The sequence below is a fragment of the Microcebus murinus genome, chromosome 18 (genome assembly GCF_040939455.1).
Source record: "Microcebus murinus isolate Inina chromosome 18, M.murinus_Inina_mat1.0, whole genome shotgun sequence".
In the NCBI taxonomy this organism is placed as follows: Eukaryota; Metazoa; Chordata; class Mammalia; order Primates; family Cheirogaleidae; genus Microcebus; species Microcebus murinus.
Genome location: NC_134121.1, coordinates 57,265,613 through 57,283,722, shown reverse-complemented (window position 1 = coordinate 57,283,722; position 18,110 = coordinate 57,265,613). Strand labels below are relative to the sequence as shown.

Here is an 18,110-nt window from a genome sequence, read left to right as displayed (position 1 = left end):
TCAGAAAATAAAGGAATGGAGAAGACGGGTCGAAAAGGAGGAAACTCGGGTGGGGCGGCCTGGCTGAGATGTGGGCCTGGAGATGCAGCGAGGATGCAGCGTGAGGATGGGGGCGGGGGGCATAGTGCCGCGAGGGTTTCGGGCCTGGGGACCGCGTGGCAGTGGGGGAGACCGAGCGGGGACAAGGCTCCGACGCAGAAGGAGGCGCGCAGGAGCACCAGGACTGAACCGGGAAGGGCACGAGGCGTGCGGCTGCGCTCGGTTCCAGCCGCGGACCGGAGCGGTGGGCGGCCGGAGCGGCAGGTGCGGGGGGCGGAGCCACGAGGGGGCGGGGCCGACGCCGGGCCGGCGGGCGGGGTGCGCAGCTCGTCTCCTGCGGGAGCGGCGGGGGCCGCGGAGCTGGAGCAGGAGCCCGAGCCGGGGCTGGAGTCGGGGCTGGGGCCGGGCCGGAGCGGGCTCCAGCGACATGGGGTCGGCCGACTCCAAGCTGAACTTCCGGAAGGCGGTGATACAGCTCACCACCAAGACGCAGGTGCGTCCCGGGGCCCCAGCCTCCCCATCTACCTGCCAGGCTGGGGGCTGGGCAGGGCCAGGGGAGGGGGCCGGCACGAACTTGGCTCTCCCGGAGGAGACCGTGGGACTGGCTGGCCTGGAGGGTGACGCTGAGGCCAGCGCCGGAGAGAGACTCCTGGGCTTGTATCCCGGGCTCCATCCCCTGGCCCTAAGCCCCTGTCCCCAGCCTCTCCTCCCAGGGACACCCCTCTCCCTGAAGCCACTGCTGCCACCTTAGGCTGACGTGTGCCTACTCCCTGAGCCAGCGACGCAGCTGTCCGCCCCTGCCCCGCCCCCCAGCACCCCCAACCTCGCCTCTCCAGCCTCCCCCTCCCCCACCCACCCATCCATCTACCCCCGACCCACTCGCCTCCCTGTCCCTTGGTGCCCGCGGGTCCCCGACGCAGGGCTCGGCTGACTCAATGCAAACAAAGCCTGGCCGGCGCCCGCCCGGGCCTGTGAAACAGCTGGCGAGCGGCGGCAGCGGCCTCGCTGGGCCCAGGTCAACGCCGGAGGCCAGGGAAGGCCCGGGGCTTCCTGGAGACACGCAAAGAGCGGCGGGCAGCAGGGCAGCCTGGCAAGGGGGCCTGTTCCCAGGCCTATGGAGCCCGGCTTCCCAGCTGGGGACCACTCTGGGGGTCTTCACCTCCGAGGCCCTGCTGAGGGAAAGGTTGTGTTTGCCGGTAGCCTCTGTTCGCTGGTTCAGGGATGGGGGCCCTCAGGATTGCCCTTGATCTACCGGTGAGGGACCTGGGGGGACCTTTCAGCTTAGTCCACGCTTGTGACTCTACCCAGTCCACAAGTGGCACAGCTGCCACCTCCTTGTCCCCAACAGACACCACTTGGCTCTAGCAGGCTGCTTCCCTGCCCTTCTTTCTTCGCCCCTGGAACCTGGCCACTGCGGCCACAGAGGTGCTCAGGCCTGGCTCCCACATCCCCCACTTTCAAGGGACTCAGGGCCTGGTGCCATCTGGGACCTTCCTCTCCCCCTCCACCCCCCCACTGCTCTCCTGGACTCTCTCTTGCTCCAGGCAGGTGGAGTGGGCTCGAGGGAGCCATCTCCCCTCCCCACAGCCAGCTGGTCACAGCCCGAGCCGTCACACCTCTGGTCCCTCACTCTTGATCCCACCCTGGAAAGGTCAGGTGCCCAGTGAATGCCCAGGGCCCCTGGAGAGTCCAGCCCTAGCTGAAAGGTGCTTGATAGAAACCAGATCTCACTTCTCTCCAGCCGCTCTGGCTCCTGGGTGGTTCTGGAACTTGTCTTTCTTAGGGACTTTAGGTCTGTGGGTGGCAGGGAAAGTGGCAAGTGGGCTAGCTTCTCAATGTGGGGCCACAGGGACAGGAGGGAGGGAGGCAGGGAGGGAGGAGGCTCCCGTGTTTACCTGCCTGGGGAGTAACCACCATGTTGGAGGAATGCATTGTAGGCTCAGCAGCTGGGGTCATTTGCCAGGCCAGCAGGACTAGCCCAGCCAGGTCCCGAAGGATTTGGAGTGTCCTAGTTCCTACCTGCTCAGGCCCTTTCCCCAAAATACTGTGTCCCTCTGTCTTTCCCTGGCAGCAGCCCTGTGACCAGCTGCCTAAGGTGGTGCTATTCCATTTCCCAGCTAAGGACTAGGCTCAGAGTAGGACCTGGATAGGTTGGAGACCAGCCTGTGCCTCCTTCCAGAGAGCATGGGGGTCCTGCAGGTGGGAGGGGACCTGGGCTTGCTGGAGGCAGAGGCCCTCAGTGGCTGAAGCTCAGACCCTGTGTAGTGACCTGGCCTGGGCAGCTTGGGTGTGAGGACCAGATCCCAGATGGTCATCACAGACCTTACCACTTGGTGTCCCCAAGGAGATCAGACCCATAATCCACAGGATGACATCTGGTTCTAGACCCTTAGAGGCTGTGCTTTGGGCAGCAGACAAGTGGACCCAGCACCTTTTCCCATGGCTGGAGCCTGTGCTGCCGCTCGGGCTTCCTCGCCTTCCTGCCCCACATCCTGTTTTCTTCCTGCCCCGTCATCCAGCCCTGGGCCAGGCCTGACCCCGGTCCTGAGGGCCAGCAGGCTGTGTTTTTTAGCTGTGTTTCCTGACGCTTTCCCAGGGTGGGTGGGACCTGGGAGTTGGGAACATTCCCAGTCTTGGAACCCTCTCCCAGATCCTACTTTTCTGCAGGTCTCTACTGCAGGCCTGGTGAGAGCTGGTGGATACGTGGTCACGTGTGTGCACGGGCATGTGTGCACGGGTCACGTGTACACATCTGTATGTGTGCAGCACAGTCCTCCAGAACTGGCTTAGCAGGCAAGAGCTCCATGGTCCTTCCCCCTTCCTCTACCCACCTGCAGTAAGTCCAGAGATGTAGCTGGTCCTCCAGAGCCGAGCAGGGGTCTGGCCTGAGCAGGGGCCTGGCGAAGCCGGGTTAAGAACACCTGGCTTTGTAGCAGGGTAGTTCAGTCTCTGTGCCCTTAGCAGCAGGGTCCTGCTCACGTCCAGCAAAAATACACCTTTTAAAGTACTAGCTCAGATTTTACAAGCTTCCTTGGGTTGGGTGGAGGCCAGTTAGGGTCACTGAGGCAGGAGTTGAGCCATATCCCTCCCATCAGAAGCCTAAGGGACCCCAGTGACCCTGACTAATGACTGTAGCATCAGCCTAGCCTGGTATGGTCAGGAAGGGGTCACTAAATCCAAATGTCCAAGCCACAGTGGGACCAGGAGAAGAGGCCCAAGTTGAGGAAAGAGGGAAGCAAGAATCCTGTTCCTGAAGTTCAAGGCTAACTCCCATAGCTGGGATCTTTCCTCTGCTTCCAGAATGGGCCACCTTGGGGCCTCTTAATTATCTCTCATTTCGGATTGAGTCCCAGTGGTGCTTGTCTGATGAAGTAGGCCAGAGGTCACGTCCGCTTGGTGTTCAGATGAGTTCCTGCTCCTTTAAGTGGGTAGTAGCTACCTGGGAGAGGGGAAGTGTCAGCAATGGCAGCAAGATGGCAGAAGCTCTGGGGGATTTCTGGGATGTTCTTCCTTGCTTCACCCTGGCCCAGGCCACCCAGTGAGTGTCAGAGGGCTGTCCTGGCTGAGGACATGAGGGCCAGCAAACCCCAGCTCCAGGGCCCCTCCTTTGGCCTTTGGTCCTTTCCCCCAACTAACTCGTTCTGCCAGTTCTGAGAGAGCCAGGCCTGTCCTGAGGGCCATGGCCATGCAGCTCCCTGGAGTGGGGTGTGGGGGTACCCCTGGACCTTGGGGAGGCCTGTGACCCCAGCTCTGAGTTTGGAGCAGTGGTGCTCAGCCCTGCCAAGTGAGCAGGCTGAAGAGGTCTCCAGGACTGAGTACAGCTTCAGCTGAGCAAACATTGTCTGAGCATCTGCCCTGTGCCTCAGCTGCAAGGTCAGGGAAGATGGGCTGGCAGCCTGGGTTTCAGGCAAGTACCCCTGAGCTGAGGAGTCAGGGACCATGCTGGGTGGGAGCCAGCCAGCAGTCTGGGGCTCCTGGAAGAAATGATTTCAGAAACAAAATTACTTTTTGACAAGCCATATATATTTTTTGTGTTTACAAGAGTAATGCATACAAAGTGCAGACTGGTGCTGGTAGCAGGGCCCTCGGGCTTTACAGGCTATAGGGTTTCAGAGAAGGGAAAAGGCTGTGTTGGAGCAGCCAGGGAAGGTGTCTCGCAGGAAGTGATATTCAGAAGGAACCTTAAAGGATGGGCCTGAGGGTGGTGAGCATGCCTTGGACACTCTGGCCCCTTGACAGGTGAGTATCCAAAAAAGAACAAGTAGGCCAGGCACAGTGGCTCACGCCTGATCCCAGCACTTGGGAGAATCACTTGAGGCCAGGAGTTTGAGACCAGCCTGGGCAACATAGTGAGACCCTGTCTCTACCAGAAAACAAAAACAAATGAACAAAAACAAAAACAAGAAATAGTAACATGTGCTCTTACAGAAAAATATAAAATCTCCCGAGGAGGTAGTTGCCTTTTACGTTCTGGTTCATTTTCTTCTAGTCTTTTATTAATAAACACAGAATTGTGATCACCCTATATGTAGTTTTATATCTTCTTTTCCAATAACACTGTGTGCATTTTCCATTGGTTAATATTCTTCAAAGGTGAGATTTTGATGGCTGCATAATATTCCATTGTAGGCATGTGCCTTAGTTTTTTAAGCATTCACTGCTTATTGGTCATGTAAGTTCATTCCAACTTTTCACTGTTATAAAAAACAAACATCCTCATACATGCATACATACGTCTCTAAGCATTTCCTTAGAAGAGATATCTAGAAGTTAAATTGTCGATGCAGACTCGTTGCCTTGGTTGCCTGTGTGACTCTCTGCATAGATGATGCAGAGAGCATGCATGTTTTTAAGGAGTATTGCTGCCGTAGGACCAGTTGGATTTGGAAGGCATTGTTCAAGGAGCGGGAACACTGGGGAGAGGGGACAGCCTGGGTAAAGGTAGAGAGAAGAGATAGTGGGGTCATGTCCTAGTGGTAGTAAATGCAGGCGTGTGTCTGTGCATACATGTGTGCATGTGTATTTATGTGTAAGGCATGTTTAGGTAAGATCTTGAGTGAGGGTAGGGCCATGGTTTGGACGAAGGTCTTTGTGTGAGGGAGCGTCACCCTTGGCATTGTGTTCGGGCACAGGGGCTGGGGCAGCGTGGAGGCAGGACTGGAGGAGGTGGATTTGGAGGTGGGAGCCCTGGTGCGAGCAGCCTGAGCCGCAGTGCTGGGAGGAGTGTGCTCGGCTCAGAGAGCCGTGGAGGTCGGATGCACCAAGTGTGGCACCTGTTGGGTGGGCTTTGAGATGGCAGAGGCTGGACGACTGGGGTGGGGGTGCATCTTGGGTGACTGGAGGCAGAGTGCATGTCCCCTTTGTTTTCTTCCCTGGGCATTTGACCTAATGGTGTGGCCTGGGGCTGTGCCCACGTGGGGAGGTCTGCCCTGCCAGAGGAGGGTGGTGACTTAGCCAGGGTCACCCAGGCTCTCAGGGACTGGCCTGGGCTTTGGCTATTGGATTCAGTGCCCAGCTGACCCCTGACCATGCACGCTGAGTGCTCTAGCCTGACTGTGCTGGCCAGGGCTGCCTGTGGCTGAAAGATGTCCCCACCCATGTGGAGAGGCTCCTGGCACCAGCTGGATGGAATATGGCTTCCCTCTTGGGGGTCTGTCCTGGCCACAGGTTGGGCAAACTGTGGGTCCATTGGCAAGGGGTCATGTAACTCTGGACCCTGGGTATCCCCACAGCCCGTGGAAGCCACCGATGATGCCTTTTGGGACCAGTTCTGGGCAGATACAGCCACCTCGGTGCAGGATGTGTTTGCGTTGGTGCCGGCAGCAGAGATCCGGGCTGTGCGGGAAGAGTCACCCTCGAACCTGGCCACCCTGTGCTACAAGGTGAGGGAGGCCCCGCCCCTTGCAGCCACTGCCTGCCAAGCCATCTTCCACCTCCCCAGGGCAGCTGACAGTGGCCCAGCCTTCAGTGGGAGAGGCCAGGCACCCAAAACTTCCCACCCTCAGGTCCGGGCAGTCCTGAGGCTTCACCCAGTTCTCCCCCTAGCCTAGGTAGTTCTCCTGCAGGGGAGGTGACCATTAATGAGAGTTCCTCCAGGCTACACCTTGCTGAGCACTTTCCACAAATCAGCTCCTTCAGCTCACCCTGGGAGGTGGATACTGCTAGTGTTGCCTTTTTACAGATGAGGAAACTGAGGCCGAGACTGGTGTCATCACTTAGCAAGGTCTCGGCCATCCAGTTGTGAGCTGGGCACCCCTGATGAGCTGCTCTGGTCCACATCCTGGTCCCCTGGGCTGGCCCCGTCTGCAGAGATGAGACCCTGCCAGGTGGCTCCTCTGCCTGTGGCTCCATGCTCCTCCCTTTCTGTGGCCTCAGCGCCCACCCTGACCCCAAGTGCCAAGGCCCTACTCCCCCTTCCAGCATGTCCCTCTGTTCCTGTCGGTCCCTGCAGGCGGTCGAGAAGCTGGTGCAGGGAGCCGAGGGCGGCTGCCACTCGGAGAAGGAGAAGCAGACCGTCCTGAACTGCAGCCGGCTTCTCACCCGCGTGCTGCCCTACATCTTCGAGGACCCCGACTGGAGGGGCTTCTTCTGGTCCACAGTGCCCGGGGCAGGGCGAAGAGGGGTCTGTGGGCCTGGCCAGGGCTGGGTGGGAGGTAGAGTCGGTGTCACAGGGAGAGCACCTTTCAGGGCCGGCCACAGTCCTCCAGAGCCCCTGTGGGATCTGGGAAGCAGGGGTGGGGCAGGCAGCAGGGTTGCTGCGGAGGGTGGTGGTCAGTGCCGCTGCCTCGGGCCCTCGGGTCTTCTCCCCCTTGGCTCTGCCCCCCAGCCTGGAGGCGGTAGCTGTGGAGAGAAGCCGGAAGCGGGGTGGCTGGGCAGAGATGGGCCCAGGGCCGAGGGGCCTTCTGAGGGCCCAAGAGGGACCCTACTGCCCTCTCTCAGCCACCTCACCTACGCTGGGCTTGTCTCAGGCGAGGTGCCGTGGGGTGGGGCGCAGGGATTCCCAGCAGGGCTGAGGCTCTTGAGGTCAGGGGACACCACCTGGCACCATCCCAGTTGCTGTTCCTGGGCCTGGCTCCCTGCTGAGCCCCCCTCTGTCTTCAGAGGTTTGGGGCCACCTGGAACCCCCCCCCATCATCTCCTGCCCATCATGCTGCCTGCTTGGGCCCAGTTCCTGTCCTCCACCCCCTCCCCCAAGCTCTGGGCCCCGTCTCCCTGGCCAGCCACCACTGAGGTGGCCTGTGGGTGCCTGTTCCCAGCAGGGGGAGGAGGACGACGAGAACGCCCGGCCCCTGGCCGAGTCCCTGCTCCTGGCCATTGCCGACCTGCTCTTCTGCCCGGACTTCACGGTCCAGAGCCACCGGAGGAGCACCGTGGTGAGGGCGGCTGGGGCGGGCTCTGGTCCTGGTTGGGGCTGGGCCAGCCGAAGTTCCCTTGGGCAGGATGCTTCGGGGGCGGGGGTGCTCTGGGAAAGCTGAGCCGCCTGGCACGCGCGGGCCTGGATCGGGGGCGGTGGCTGGTGCAGCTGGAGCGGAGCCAGCTGGGCTGGCCCTTGCTGCTGCATCCGGGTGGCTGGGCACAGGCACCCATTGTCTCTGCCCGCTCAGGCTTGGGAGGAGCCGGGCTTGGACGCTGGAGGCCTGGCCCTCTCACTTCCTGTGGTCCCAGGGACTCGACCTTGAGTGCTCTCTGCCCCCACACCACACACCACCACGACACCCCATTCCCTGCCCCTCCCTCCCTCTCACCTCAAACTGGACTGAGCAAGTCAGAGAACCAGTGTGAGACTGAAGGAAGACGAGCTTTCAAGGGGTCTAAGAACATTCACTTCTTCCTTGTGCATTAGGGGCCAGGGTGCTGTGAGGGCCTGTTTTTAGGAGAATACAGGGGTCCCTGCCCCCACGGATGGTGGGAGGCTTTTGTTGGCTGGGTTGCCGCTATTCATCTTGTCACCCCTACCCTGTCCCTGTCCCCAGGACTCGGCAGAGGACGTCCACTCCCTGGACAGCTGCGAGTACATCTGGGAGGCTGGCGTGGGCTTCGCTCACTCCCCCCAGCCTAACTACATCCATGACATGAACCGGTGAGCTTGTCTCAGGCCCAGAGCCCCCGGCAGAGCCGCAGCCCAGGCCGGGCCCGCACGGCTCAGAGAGGCCCATAGGGTCTTCCAAGGAGACTCTCGCCACTTATGACCCAACTTCAGTCTTGCAGGGATAAATAGGCATCACTTCTTTCCTTGCACATGGCTGGGGTGCTGGGCAGGGTGGGGGACTGGGATCCTAAACTACCCTCCCCCATCCCTGCACCCTAAGGATGGAGCTGCTGAAGCTGCTGCTGACGTGCTTCTCCGAGGCCATGTACCTGCCCCCGGCTCCAGAAAGTGGCAGCACCAACCCATGGGTTCAGTTCTTCTGTTCCACTGAGAACAGGTGAGGGGCCCCTTGCTTTTCTCTCCCTTCTTGTTCTGGGCAACCCTGAGCTGAGACCACACCCTCCAGCCCCCAGGAGGTGCTGCCCCCTGCTGGTGATGGGCTGTAACGTACCAGTCTTGTCCCACGTCCCCTTAGAGTCCCCTTCACAGGAACGGCCCCTGGGTCCTCCATGTAGAGCCACCTGTCCAGTGGAAATACAGTGCAAACCACATGGTACAATTTTAAAATAAAAAATGTAGAAAAAAGTAAAATTAATTTCAATGATATATTTCATTTAACCCGAAATACCCCCAATATTAGCATTTAACATGTAATCAGTATACAAAATGATTACATTCTCTTTTCCATACCACGTTTTCAAAATCCAGTGTGTATGTGACACAGCATATCTCAATTTGGACCAGCCACATTCAGGGTGCTCAAGGCTACACGTGGCTTGTAGCTGCCCTGTGGGACCGTGTGGTTTAGACAGTGGGTGGGGAGCCACAGGGCGGGGCTGCGTGTTCGAGCAGGTGCACACGCTCCGGCTGTGCCCAGGGCTGCGCTGGTAGCACAGGGGCTAGTGCCTCTGCGGGCAGTAGTGGCCCTCCACCACGCAGACCGTGATCCCCACATGGCACCCCTCATCCTTCAGGTGTTGCTGGCCTTCTGCCCAACCTTTTTAAAAATTTTTTTCTGGAAGAAAAGGGAGCCCAGGTGACCCCCTCTGCCAGCCATGGTCAAAGGCTGGTGAGAGTTTTCTTTCTCACTGGCCTTATCAGGCAGACTGCCACCCTTTGTCACTCACTTAACCTCGCTGGGTCTCAGCTTCCTCGTCTGTAAGATGAGGAGCTTGAACCCTGACATCTCACGAATCTGAATCGAGGAGTTCTGTGGCCTGGGAGCTGGCTGGGTGAGCCCGTGCTCCGCTCCTGGTCGGGGAAGCCCGCCGTCCCCGAGGGCCTCCAGGCCCACCTCCGAGGCCCCGAAGGAGGGTATCCGCCCCGCAAGACCGCAAGGGGTACAAAGGCGTCCCACTTGGGAAGGGACGAGCTCAGGCTCTGCTCCCAGCTCCCAGCCCAGGGCCTGGCTCCGGAGTGCTTGTACAATGAGGAGGTGGCTCAGATGACTCTCCAGGGTGGCCTGAGCGGTGACCGGAGAGCTGGGCCCCAGATGGCGCCTCTGCAGCCCCGCCCCTCTCCCCGCAGACACGCCCTGCCCCTCTTCACCTCCCTCCTCAACACCGTGTGTGCCTATGACCCTGTGGGCTACGGGATCCCCTACAACCACCTGCTCTTCTCCGACTACCGGGAGCCCCTGGTGGAGGAGGCTGCCCAGGTGCTCATCGTCACCCTGGACCACGACAGTGCCACCAGCGCCAGCCCCACGGTGGATGGCACCACCACCGGCACCGCCATGGATGACGCTGATGTAAGGAGGGGAGGAGGGAGGGCGCAGCTGGCCCTGCTGGGGCTGTGGGTGCGGGGTGAGGGCGGAGACGCGGGCACCTGCCCACCAGGGGCTTCTACTCTTGGCAGCCCCCAGGGCCCGAGAACCTGTTTGTGAACTACCTGTCCCGCATCCATCGTGAGGAGGTGAGTCGAGTGCAGCTCTGGGATTCTCACTGCCCACCCTTACGGTGGTTATGGCTTTGCAGCGGTGGGGAATTCCTGACCCTATGAGAAGAGACCACGGTCTCCCTGGACCTGGCCACGCCTGTTGAAGTAGTGACTGCTGGGCTTTTGAGATGCAGAAAGGGCTGATGGCCTCAACCGGGTGAGGGTAACCGGGCAGGCTTCTAGGGGGAGGTGGCTCTGATGTTGAGTTTCAGAGGGGGAAGGAAATGACAGTGGGGATGGACTTTAGGCCAGGCAGGCCCGAGTGCCTGTGTCTGTGGCCTTGGGGAGGTGCTGGAGCTCCCAGAGATGTAACTTCTGCAGCTGCAAGATGGGGACCGCAGCTGCTTCCTCACCTTGTGAGGATGAAGTAGAGCACAGCCAGCTCATAGTAGGAGCTCAGTACATGACAGCTCTACCTGAACAGTGGGATGCTCCCCACGTGTGAAGGGGCGATGGGAGAAGTATTTTGAGGAGGGGCAAAGGGTGGCACCTGTCAACCATGAGTCCAGGTGGGCAGGGGCCCAGTTCAGGATGTGTGTATGTGTGGGTCACCAGGAGCAACAGGCTTGCTTGGGACGTGGGCAGCCCAGGGACAGGGAGGCCGTGGTCTGGCAGGGGGCAGTGGGCTCTGCACTCCTGCCCCAGACTCAGCCTCCCGAGGGGGTGGCACTGGGACAATTATCGATGTCAGGATCTGGGCCCCTCCAACTCTGGAGGTAGGACCAGGCTCTGGGAGAGTGAGGGGGCATTTGTGGGGACCCCAGGCTGGGAGGCTGGGGCCACGGGGAGCCGGGCTGGACAGACCCCTGCTCTGCCCTCCTACCAGGACTTCCAGTTCATCCTCAAGGGCATAGCCCGGCTGCTGTCCAACCCCCTGCTCCAGACCTACCTGCCCAACTCCACCAAGAAAATCCAGTTCCACCAGGAGCTGCTGGTTCTCTTCTGGAAGCTCTGTGACTTCAACAAGGTGGGCTGGCTTCCAGGGGCTCAGCCCAGCAGCCAGTGGGGTGGGGAGTGGCTGCCCCGGCAGCCTGGGGAGACTGAGGGGGAGACGGTGGGCAGAGCTGCCCCTCCCCCCAACCCAGCCCAACTGACCCCTCCCCCCACCCCCAGAAATTCCTCTTCTTTGTGCTGAAGAGCAGCGACGTGCTGGACATCCTGGTCCCCATCCTCTACTTCCTCAATGATGCCCGAGCAGATCAGTGTAAGACCAGGGTTCAGTGGGGGATCCTGGGGGCTTCCTGGCAGGGGGTGGGGGCCCGGCCATCTGTCCTGCCTCCCAGGAGCTCAGGCCTGGTGCTCTGAGCTCCCAGGAGGGGCTTCTTCCCGCCCCCAGGATGGGTCCCGCCCCGGCACCCTCCCTCCCTTTCCCACCCCGAGCGACCCCTCCTGTGCCACGCGCTGCAGCTCGGGTGGGCCTGATGCACATTGGCGTCTTCATCCTGCTGCTCCTGAGCGGGGAGCGGAACTTCGGGGTGCGGCTGAACAAGCCCTACTCAGTGCGTGTGCCCATGGACATCCCAGTCTTCACGGGCACCCACGCCGACCTGCTCATCGTGGTGAGGGGGCTCACACGGCCAAGCCCTGGGGGTGTGGGCGACGTCCTCCTGGCCGAGTCCTGGCCTGGTCCCCGTGACGGGGACCCCACGGCCACCCCTCTCTCTCCCGGCACAGGTGTTCCACAAGATCATCACCAGCGGGCACCAGCGGCTGCAGCCCCTCTTTGATTGCCTGCTCACCATCGTGGTCAACGGTACGGGCCGGGCCCGCCTTTCCTGCGCTCGCCACCAGGTGGCGCCAGGCGCCAAGCCGACCTGCCTTGGGCTCCCTGGTCCAAACCCCTCCGTCCCACAGAGGTAGAAAGCCAGCCCTTGAGTGCCGCTCATTTTTCTAGGAGCCACATTAAAAACATAAAAGAACAGGTGACAACAATTTTATAATATTTTTGTCTCTAATCCACTATATCCCAAATACTGTCATCTCACCATGTAGCCAATATAAAAAATTATGGGCGGGCTATATGATATTCTTCTCCACGCCCGGTCCTCACAATCGTGTCTTTCACACATGCACCTCAATTCAGTTAGGACAAGCTGCTTTTCAGGCACTTAATGGCCACATGTGGCTGGTGACCACCAGATTGGACGGCGCAGGTTTGGACAGTTGGAATCACGCAGAGGGGATATCACAGCCACCTGCCCTCTGCCTTTGCCCCGCCAGCCGGCACAGACTGCAGACAGCGCCTGGGAGGACCCGGGTGGGCTTGGGGTCCAGCAAGGCGGGTGGCTGTGGGCTGGGCAGAGGGACTTCAGCATGGACGCCTTTTGGAGAGGAGGGTCGTGGTGGGTGGTGGCTGCAGGGTGAGTGGTGTGGGGCTGTGGAGGCCTCTAGCTGGGCTGTGAGCTCTGGGGCCAAGACTGTCCCTTCCTGTCCTCGTTCACGCACTGGCTCCATCCCGCAAATCCCATGTGAGCCGGCTCTGAGAATGCGTTTGAGAACCAGAGAGCCCCCTGCCCCGTGGGGCCCTCAGCCTGGTGAGAGGGGAAGACGTGAGACAAGGACATGCACAGGTCCATATGTACCTTCAGGCTGGGCACAGCATTTCGGCTTTGATCCCCCGCTGCCCCCAGGTCTGTGAGCAAAAAATACATATCTAATACTGTGGCATTCTAGAAAGACTTCAAGGTCCTGAGTTTGTATCCCTGCCCAATCATTTTATTCCTGGGGAACCTGGGCCAAGTTTACAGCCCTCCCTGAGCCACACTTTCCTCATCTGTAAAATGGGGATGATCCCATCTGTGTCCTGCCTCCCTGTTGGGTGTGGGGAGGACTGGGAGAGGTGAGAGGCGTGTGGCTTTGCAAGCAGGACAGCTGTCCTCACGGTCCAAGGGTGAGGGGAGGGTGGAGCCTCACTGCCTCTAGGGGCTTGGTTTCCCCGGCTTCGCAGGGGCAGGGAGGGACGGGGGCACGAGCACGCTGTTCGGCCCAGGCCCGCCACATGCAGGGCCGGCAGGGGCCCAGCAGTGAGCTGACCGCTCCCCCGCAGTGTCTCCCTACCTCAAGAGCCTGTCTATGGTGACTGCCAACAAGCTGCTGCACCTGCTGGAGGCCTTCTCCACCACCTGGTTCCTCTTCTCCGCTGCCCAGAACCACCACCTGGTCTTCTTCCTCCTGGAGGTCTTCAACAACATCATCCAGTACCAGTTTGATGGTGAGGCAGCAGCCACGCCCCTGGCCGGCCTCGGGGGGCAGGGATCAGGGCAGCCCATGGGCGAGGGCACCGTCCCGCCTAAGGAGGGCACAGCCCAGGATCTGGTCTCCAGGGAGGTGCAGGCCAGCCGGCCTTCTGCTCCCAGTTCATTCATTCCATGTGCATTTATTGAGCACTTCCTGTGTACCTGGGTGCAGGGGATACAGTGGGGAACAAAGATGTGCTTCCTGCCCCATGGAGTTCACAGCTGGGGACAGAGGCAGGAGGGAGGCTTCAAACCGATGATCCCCCAGTCAGGTCATCTTAAATCTGATAAAAGGGAAATTCACACACCTGACGGGTGTCCCAGCAGCCATCCTGCCCAACGTCACAGACACCTGGCTGCCTGGTGTAAATTCAGGTCTTGCCACTCATCAGCTTTGTGACTGTGGGCATGTCACCTAACCTCTCTCAGCCTCAGTTTTCTTGTCTATGTAATGGCCCTCACAATACTACTAAGAATCCCTATCTCAGGGGGTGTCGGAGGATTAAGTAAAATAACCCGCAATAAGCACAGTGCCTGGCAATTTAAATATTAGCAATTATTATTGCCGTTGCCACAATAAGCAAAATTTGTGCTGATCTGTGAGAGCTGAACGGGGGTAAGGTGGGCAGGAAAGCATCGCGGAGGGTCGGGGTGGACGACACGTGGGCGGCCCTGGGGGTGTTGAGCTGAGAGCAGAAGAGTGTGGGGTGAGGCAGCATCAGAGGGGTGGAGGGGGCCCCTGAAGGCCCCAGAAGGCATTTGGGTCTCCCCCTGAGAGCCGCGATGGGGAGGGCTGGGGTCAGGCACTCGTGATGTGGTCCTCCCAGATGCCTCCCTGGTCACTGGCTCAGGGAGAGTCAAAATATGTCACAGCTGGCTTGGTGGACATAGCCAGGCCGCTCGGGGCCCAGCCTTCATTGCCAGGAGGTGTCCCTTGAGCGCTGGATTGTGAAGGGTCTTGGAGGTCCCAGGAGGGGGTGCTGTGGGGCGCTCAGGCCGGATGCTGCCTTCCCACAATGTAACATCCTGGGGCGGCCACACTGGCACACACACACTGCCGCCCGGCCCTGCCCTGGCACCTCCATGGGGCTCTCTGTACCATCCACCCCTGGGAAGGCACCCTCCTGTCCTCCACCCCTTCCCCCGGGAAGCCCACCCAGAGTGGTGGGGTGGGGAGGGAGGGGCCTCCCTGAGGCCAGGCATGCTCCCTCCCCGCAGGCAACTCCAACCTGGTCTACGCCATCATCCGCAAGCGCAGTGTCTTCCACCAGCTGGCCAACCTGCCCACCGACCCGCCCGCCATCCACAAGGCCCTGCAGCGGCGCCGGCGGACGCCCGAGCCCTTGTCCCGCACGGGCTCCCAGGAGGGCGCCTCCATGGAGGGCTCCCGCCCCGCCGCCCCCGCGGAGCCCGGCACCCTCAAGACCAGCCTGGTGGCCACCCCAGGTCTGGCGCTGGTGGGTGGGAAGGGTTGCAGGCTGGACACAGTCTCTGAGGTGTCACCCCCATCTCTGGCAGAGGGCGTGGCCTGCGCTGGGAAGCTGTGGGGCTGGAGATGGGCAGCACGGTGGGGTAGGGGTGCTGGGTGGGCCCAGGTAGCTTATGGGGGGCTGGGGCCTGGGGGCTGGGTGTGGGCTCTGGGAGGGGTGGGCGCAGGTGGGGCGCTGGGGGTCAGACACAATACAGTGCCTCTAAAGCGGGTGGGGGAGACAGGGGTCTCATGACTGTGGCAGGGGTCCTCACTCCCACCTGTGCCCACCCAGGCATTGACAAGCTGACAGAGAAGTCCCAGGTGTCAGAGGATGGCACCTTGCGGTCCCTGGAGCCTGAGCCCCAGCAGAGCTCAGCAGATGGCAGCCCAGCCAAGGGGGTGGGTGACGGGGACTCCTGGAACAGGGTGAGGCTGGGCGTTCCCTTCCTCCCTGTCTCTGTGGTGCGGGCTGGGCCAGGGCACTCTGGGGTCACCTGCAACAGAGGGGCAAGCACCCAGCGCCCTGGGCTTCAGAGTTGGCACTGCTGACTCTCAGGGAGGGGCTGGGGGGCCTTTCACAGACCCCTCCCTTGTTTGCTGGTCACGGGAAGTCCTTGGCCTTCAGGTGCCTCATCCATCAGCCTTATCTAAGCTGGCCTTTACCCCGCCGGCCCTGTCGGCCCCTGGCCCTAAACCTGTCACTGAGCTGGGCTGGGCCTGGGGCCCAGGGCAAAGGGTGCTGGGCTGGGCTCCCCTCCGTTGGGAGCAGCCCCCCGGCAGTCAGTGGGGAGACCTCGGTGCCCTCCACCCCCAGCCTGCGCCCTCTCCTTGCATCCCTCACCCCCTTCCTTTCCGGGGACCAGGAGCCCAGCCAGGCGTGGAGGGAGCAGCGGCGACTGTCCAACACGTCAGCCAGCGGACAGTGGAGCCCGACGTCGGAGTGGGTGAGGCCCCACTGGAGGAGCCGGGGCTTGGGGTTCGGGAAGACGGCACCGGGGTGGGCTGGGTCAGGGGCCACCCGGCCTGGAACAGCTCGGTAAACACTTGGATGGGACTCCGTCCCTGGGAGCTGGGCTGGGGGTCAGTCCTTCCGGCTGGGTGCCCTTCCCACGTGTTTGGCCTCTTTCTGGCTCAGTTGCATCCTCTGTCTACACTGCCTGCCAGAGTTACCCAGCAGGACTGAGCTCCGGTTGCCCACGGTGCTCACTTCCTTCATAAATCTTCCTTTCTGACTTCCTTCCCTGAATCACGTCCCCACTCCCTGTGTGTGTGCTGAGATCACCACTGATTGCCCTGGAGAGAAATGATCCCCGTCCCTGCCCAGGGCTGTTGTGAGGGCTAAGGGGACAGTTTTCCAAAAGGCATGTGGCACGGTGTCTGGCCTGTAGAAGGTGCTTACTGGGGACCACGGCCCTCACCACGGGCAGCGGTTACCGCTCACGGCCTGGCCGCGGGAGCGGGGAAGCCTTCTGCCTTGGGGCGCCCTTGGTTCTGGGCCAGGGTCAGGGCTGTCCCGTAGCCCCAGCAAGCTCGGCCCCTCCCCAGGTCCTCTCCTGGAAGTCGAAGCTGCCGCTGCAGACCATCATGAGGCTGCTGCAGGTGCTGGTCCCCCAGGTGGAGAAGATCTGCATCGACAAGTGAGTGTGACACTGGGTGGCCCAGGCTTGGGTGGGGTGTGTCTGGGGGGAGCCCCGTGCCCTCCTAGACCAGGGGAGCATGCTGGAGAGCCCGCCCTCTGCCCGCAGGGGCCTGACGGATGAGTCGGAGATCCTGCGGTTCCTGCAGCATGGCACCCTGGTGGGGCTGCTGCCCGTGCCCCACCCCATCCTCATCCGCAAGTACCAGGCCAACTCGGGCACCGCCATGTGGTTCCGCACCTACATGTGGGGCGTCATCTATCTGAGGTGGGCCCCGGGGGCGGGCCTGGGTTCTGGGGGGCCCCCAGCTCTGGGTCCCACCATCTGTGGTAGGGTTAACATCAAGACAGTGAACCAAGGTGGTCTTGTCTGCTAACGGGTGGGCACTCATGGCCCAGGGCTGGCCATTGGGCTGGAGGGGTTGGTTTGGGCATTATTGTCGCCTGGCTCTTCCCCGGCATCTTGGTGACTCTCCCCCAACTCCTGCAGGAACGTGGACCCACCTGTTTGGTACGACACGGATGTGAAGCTGTTTGAAATTCAGCGGGTGTGAGAATGGAAACCTGCAAGGGGCTGCGTCCAGACGCTTCCCGGACCCACCGTTCTGAGCTTTAAATTACCACGATCAGGGCCGGGCACAGGCAGATGGCTGAGTCCTGGGTGGCAGGCCCCAGAGGGCCCCCTGTGGTCGGGACAATGAGGACCGGCTCCGACCCCCACCCTCCAGTCTGGACTCACAGGAACCTCCTGCCTCCAGGGCTACAGGCCCTGCCAGACTCCCTCACTCGGATGCCCCTCTCAGGGGACTTTTCTGTGCTGACCCCTCAGTGCCCACTTGCCCCCAGAAGCCACCAGGTCACTGTGCCCATGGGTTTGCCCAAGGAGCCATGGGCTGTCCCTTGAGGCACCTGGCAGGGTGAGGGGAGTCCTTCCCAGCCTCCTAAGCTGAAGTCACCTGTTCCAGGTCCACTCCCTGCCAGGGCCCGTGGGAAGGGCCAGGCTGCCCCTCTGGGAGGCTGGCAGACTGCAAAAGCCAGACTGGGGCTCCTCGTGTATTCTTGGGGCTTAGAGTGGGGTGTTGAGGGTCTCCCTTCTACCCCAGAAATGGGGAAGGGACGGGAGCTGGGGGGTAGCTGTTCAGTCCTCCCTGCCCAGCCTGCTGCCTGAGTGGGGGATGCCACCCCAACATCCTCCCCGGCTCTGCCCGCGGGAGCCACCCCCCCCCCGTGTCAGTACAATCTTTGCTCTGTACAATCGGCCCCTTTACACAATAAACCCCCTTCTTCCCGCTCTGTCTCTTTGTGCTTGGAGAGGAGAGGGCCAGGCCATGGCTCTTATCTTCAGGGGAGCTGAGGACACTGCACCCCAGGGTCAGCCCCCAGAGGGTCCCCAGTGCACAACTGGGAACCAGCACTTGTCACTTGCTTGGCTGAGAAGCAGGACTGGGCTCAGTTGTCTCAGGTTTGAGCCCGTAGGCTGTGGCCAGACAGAGAGAAAGCCCACAGCGGAGAGGACAAAGGGCCACCCCAGGCAGCCACCGAGCCTGAGCTGGGGTGTCCTGGCAGTGTCCCCGAGCATGCCTGTGCCTCGCCCCGTTGATGCCGCTGTTTGCTCTAGGCTCGGGGAGATGGATGGGCTGTCAGCCCCTGCCTCTCCCTCCTTGCTCCACCCGTGGGCACAGGGGGCCGGGCAGGCCTGGG

The 18,110-nt window shown here is 61.3% G+C and overlaps 1 protein-coding gene across 1 annotated transcript; it reads left to right on the top strand.

Moving 5' to 3' along the window:
* The first annotated feature begins 388 nt into the window (after window positions 1-388).
* On the top strand, window positions 389-17,718 carry HID1 (HID1 domain containing). Its single transcript, XM_012778753.3, has 19 exons — window positions 389-532; window positions 5,772-5,921; window positions 6,491-6,661; window positions 7,296-7,412; window positions 8,013-8,119; window positions 8,349-8,465; window positions 9,656-9,878; window positions 9,986-10,042; window positions 10,893-11,033; window positions 11,180-11,270; window positions 11,474-11,625; window positions 11,741-11,819; window positions 13,113-13,277; window positions 14,521-14,748; window positions 15,066-15,172; window positions 15,637-15,717; window positions 16,319-16,410; window positions 16,519-16,677; window positions 16,900-17,718. Exons 1-19 carry the CDS (start codon window positions 467-469, stop codon window positions 16,961-16,963), a joined length of 2,367 nt encoding a protein of 788 aa, XP_012634207.1. The 5' UTR covers window positions 389-466; the 3' UTR covers window positions 16,964-17,718.
* Window positions 17,719-18,110: the final 392 nt, after the last annotated feature.

What these genes read in the sequence shown, in the direction of transcription:
- HID1 (XM_012778753.3), top strand. Translation starts at nt 467, where the DNA reads ATGGGGTCGGCCGACTCCAAGCTGAACTTCCGGAAGGCGGTGATACAG. An exon ending in AGCTCACCACCAAGACGCAG is followed by an intron (nt 533 to 5,771) that starts GTGCGTCCCGGG and finishes GTATCCCCACAG; the next exon opens with CCCGTGGAAGCCACCGATGA. An exon ending in ACGCCGACCTGCTCATCGTG is followed by an intron (nt 11,626 to 11,740) that starts GTGAGGGGGCTC and finishes CTCCCGGCACAG; the next exon opens with GTGTTCCACAAGATCATCAC.